The sequence below is a fragment of the Nanorana parkeri genome, unplaced genomic scaffold, assembly GCF_000935625.1.
Source record: "Nanorana parkeri isolate BGI_ZX_2015 unplaced genomic scaffold, ASM93562v1 scaffold884, whole genome shotgun sequence".
In the NCBI taxonomy this organism is placed as follows: Eukaryota; Metazoa; Chordata; class Amphibia; order Anura; family Dicroglossidae; genus Nanorana; species Nanorana parkeri.
Window position 1 is genome coordinate 555035 of NW_017307152.1, and position 3284 is coordinate 558318.

At 48.5% G+C, this 3284-nt stretch overlaps 1 protein-coding gene across 2 annotated transcripts in view; it reads left to right on the top strand.

The window, feature by feature from the left end:
* SPACA9 (sperm acrosome associated 9) overlaps window positions 1–3284 on the top strand; it is a 19947-nt gene that overhangs the window by 5013 nt on the left and 11650 nt on the right. For both annotated transcript variants that reach the window (XM_018565761.1, XM_018565760.1), the window contains exon 2: window positions 2947–3113. In XM_018565761.1, coding sequence (XP_018421263.1) covers window positions 2958–3113 — 156 coding nt within the window. In that variant the 5' untranslated portion in view covers window positions 2947–2957. The remainder of the gene's footprint in view (window positions 1–2946; window positions 3114–3284) is intronic.

Here is a 3284-nt window from a genome sequence, read left to right on the forward strand (position 1 = left end):
GGCCGGGGTGTCTAACTGTGTGATAATGAACCGAAAGAAATGGAGGGAAGGAGCGCAACGAACTGGCGCAGACTTTGTGGCGGTGGATAGGCCAGGGAATAACAGTGAATCAGGTGAAAGTAAACGACTAGGAAGCAGCTGTGAATGTGGCTGGTGCCTTTCACCTTTTTGCTTTCTAGTATTCTTGTTCAATATAGTTGTATATGACAAGTTTAGTGGCAGCCTAACTAGGTGAGGTGACACGGTGTGGTCATCCATGTGACAACTAACCTTGAACAACTGCCTGACCTTTGACACTGCCGGCGGGGATGGTGCGCGGGGTCTGGCAGTTTGTAGACCGGTAACTGTCACATTGAAGGTGACCTCTGACGCTCCAACATCCACAGCAGACTTTCAAGGTAAAAACTCTTTAAATATGGCGGCCATCATTGCCGATCACTCCTTCTGGAGGTGGTACCCTGGCTCTTATTCTGATCCATTGGCTTCAGATCCTTCTGAGTCACTGACTCGAAAAAAGTATGCAGATCAGGAGCGCTGGCTTTGCTGGTTGCATCCATTGTCTTTGTTAAGGGATGATGAATCCTGGAGACTAGCTCAACTCTGGGCTCCGCCCACAAGTGCCTCCTTTACCTTGGAGGTCCCTCCAGTATGTATGCTATGATGTTTTGTAGTCTTCAGGCCAGTCATGGAATGTCGCATTCCTCTCCCACCCTTCTCCAGTGGCGGGCAATCCTTGGTGATGCAGAAAGCAGCGCTGACGTGATGACTATACACTATGGTGACAGGTCGCCATGGTGACACCCCCTGACCAGACCCATGCCGCCCTGTATCGACTATGTCCCCAGTGGGTGTCATTTATCCCAGAAGACTGAGGACATCTTGTGCATTTTTTTTTGTAAGAAAATTGGCCCAGACTTGGGTAATCCGGCGCTGTCCCCACAATACTCCTTTTCCACCACAAGATGTCCTCAGTCTTCCAGGTTCAATGACTCCCAATGTCCCGCAACCCGAAAGACTGAGGACATCTCGTGATGGGCATGTGTTGTATTATCTGTAGCTGACCTTCTAATTTTGTTATGTATACCCGTGCTTAATTACGCCCGATCTCCTATACCACGTACACACCAGACCAGAGTGATCATAATCTTTTATGTGGTATTTGTAGCCCTGATGAAGGTGGACCCGTTGAACCCCTCAAAACGCATTGGCTTTTATGACATAGGAAACTAAAACAAATGAGTATACATTTTCAGATCATGCCACTTCCCTCTTTGCACACCCATGTTTTGTAAACGGTCAGCCATATTGCTATGCGAGTCATGCCTGGAATCTGGTGCCTGTGATTAGGGTTGCCACCTGTCCAGGATTGACCCGGACACTCCGGGTTTTGAATGCTGTGTCCGGGTTTCATGGCAGCAGAAACCGGGACACAGGATGTCAGGCAGACAGGGGGCAACCAAAATTAAGATGGCGGCTACTGGCGCCCCACTGAAAATAGATTTGACTGTGATATTTACATATGACTGGGTGGGGCTATTTACATGTGACTAAGCCTTGACTTATTCTCCCAAAAAAATGTCCGCCCATTGCTAGAGTGTTTGGGTTTTGCTTGAAGAATAGGGGGGAACCCTACCTGTGATCACTTACTGCCTCAGGGGCTCTAGCCCTCCTATAACCTTTCCGGGCTTCACCGGTCTTCATTGCCCAAGCCTATCCTCATGTGACATGCACACAGCAAGTCCTCCATTCCTCCTCACTTCCCCTGCCATAGAAATGTTAAACAAATGTGTTTCTTATAGCAAAGCACCCATTGCCTATATCTACTTGTACAAGAAAAGGAGAGCAATATGCCATCTGCTGTAGTCAATGCAAGAAAAGTCCAGTTATAGTACATCTAATAATGGCTGATTGTATACTATGGATTATAGAAAGCTGAGCCCAGGACATTCTAGACCTGCCACAGCCTGGGATTGGACAGTGAAAGGAGAAGCAGCACAATGACAAGTTCATCTCTCTATTTCACTGCTTGTCAGAACTGATTGGCTCCTTGTGCTGCTTCTTCCTTTTACACGACAGCCCTGCTGTACATGCCCTTGCCCTTGTGTCATTGCGCTGCTTAGACAATACTTTACAGTTTATTTCACATAAACGTATTAATTTCAAGTTCTCCTGTGTCATCCCAGACGGAAGACCCCAAAAGTCAACTGGTTCATATCCGATAAGGTCCCAGAAAAGACTTTAATGTGCACTGTGGGATGCCAACGCTCTCTCTAGGGCAGGGGTGGGCAACTGCGGCCCTCCAGCTGTGCTTTAACTGCAACCCCAACATGGCTCTGCCTCTGGGAGTCATGCCTGTAACGATCAGTCTTGCAATGCTTCATGGGACCTGTAGTTCCACCTCAGCTAGAGGGCCGGAGTTACTAACCCTGCTCTAAGATAAGCTCTCCTCAGCCCTAGAATGGAAACATGGTGACAATGACATGTGTTCAGAGGCGTCCCGAGGCCGGGTGTCACCCGGACCGAAGACAGGGTGACACCCCACAGTGACATCAGCACGCATGCGGGGGACATCACCACGCGCATGCGCGTGAAAAAATAAGCTGCAGCTTCCCCGCTGTACATTTAGCTTTGCTTGCCCAAAGCAGGGCTAAATGTAGATAACAACTACCCACCCGGCGCCCGGAACTGCTTGTCCCGGGCATCGGGAGATAGGAATTCCACACCCCTGCTGCCCCAAAGCCGGGCCTTAGTTGGCCTTGTGGGAAATCCGGCCCTGACAGCTTGCATTTAAAAAAAAAAATATTTAATGATGTATTATTGAATACAGAGCTGTGTCTTTTATGTCTGCCTGGAGTTCAACTTTAACCCTTCCCTGCTCTGTACAAAACATAAAATAAAAGTCTTTCCTGGAGTTGGACTTGTATGATGTCTATATTTCATTTGCAGAGCGAAAGAACATGGAAGTCACCATGAGTGATGCCAGACATACCCTGAAGACCCTGGAGCAGCGCAGCAAGCTCCTGCTCCAGCAACAGATCACTTTCATTAATGCTCTGGAGAGGACACGGGAAATTGCCCAAGATAGGATCAGACCAGTGAGGACCCTGGGCCAGGTAATGAAAGACTCAAAGTGCACAAGGAAACAGGTTATGGGAAGGGGGCATAGACATTTTTATTCTGGTGCCAAAAAATAATAATCACGGCCATCTCTACCCTATGTGCCAACTACGGTCATAGAGGAGGGGGGGCTGCTGCTGATAGTGCTTCTCATGGGGGGGGCTTTG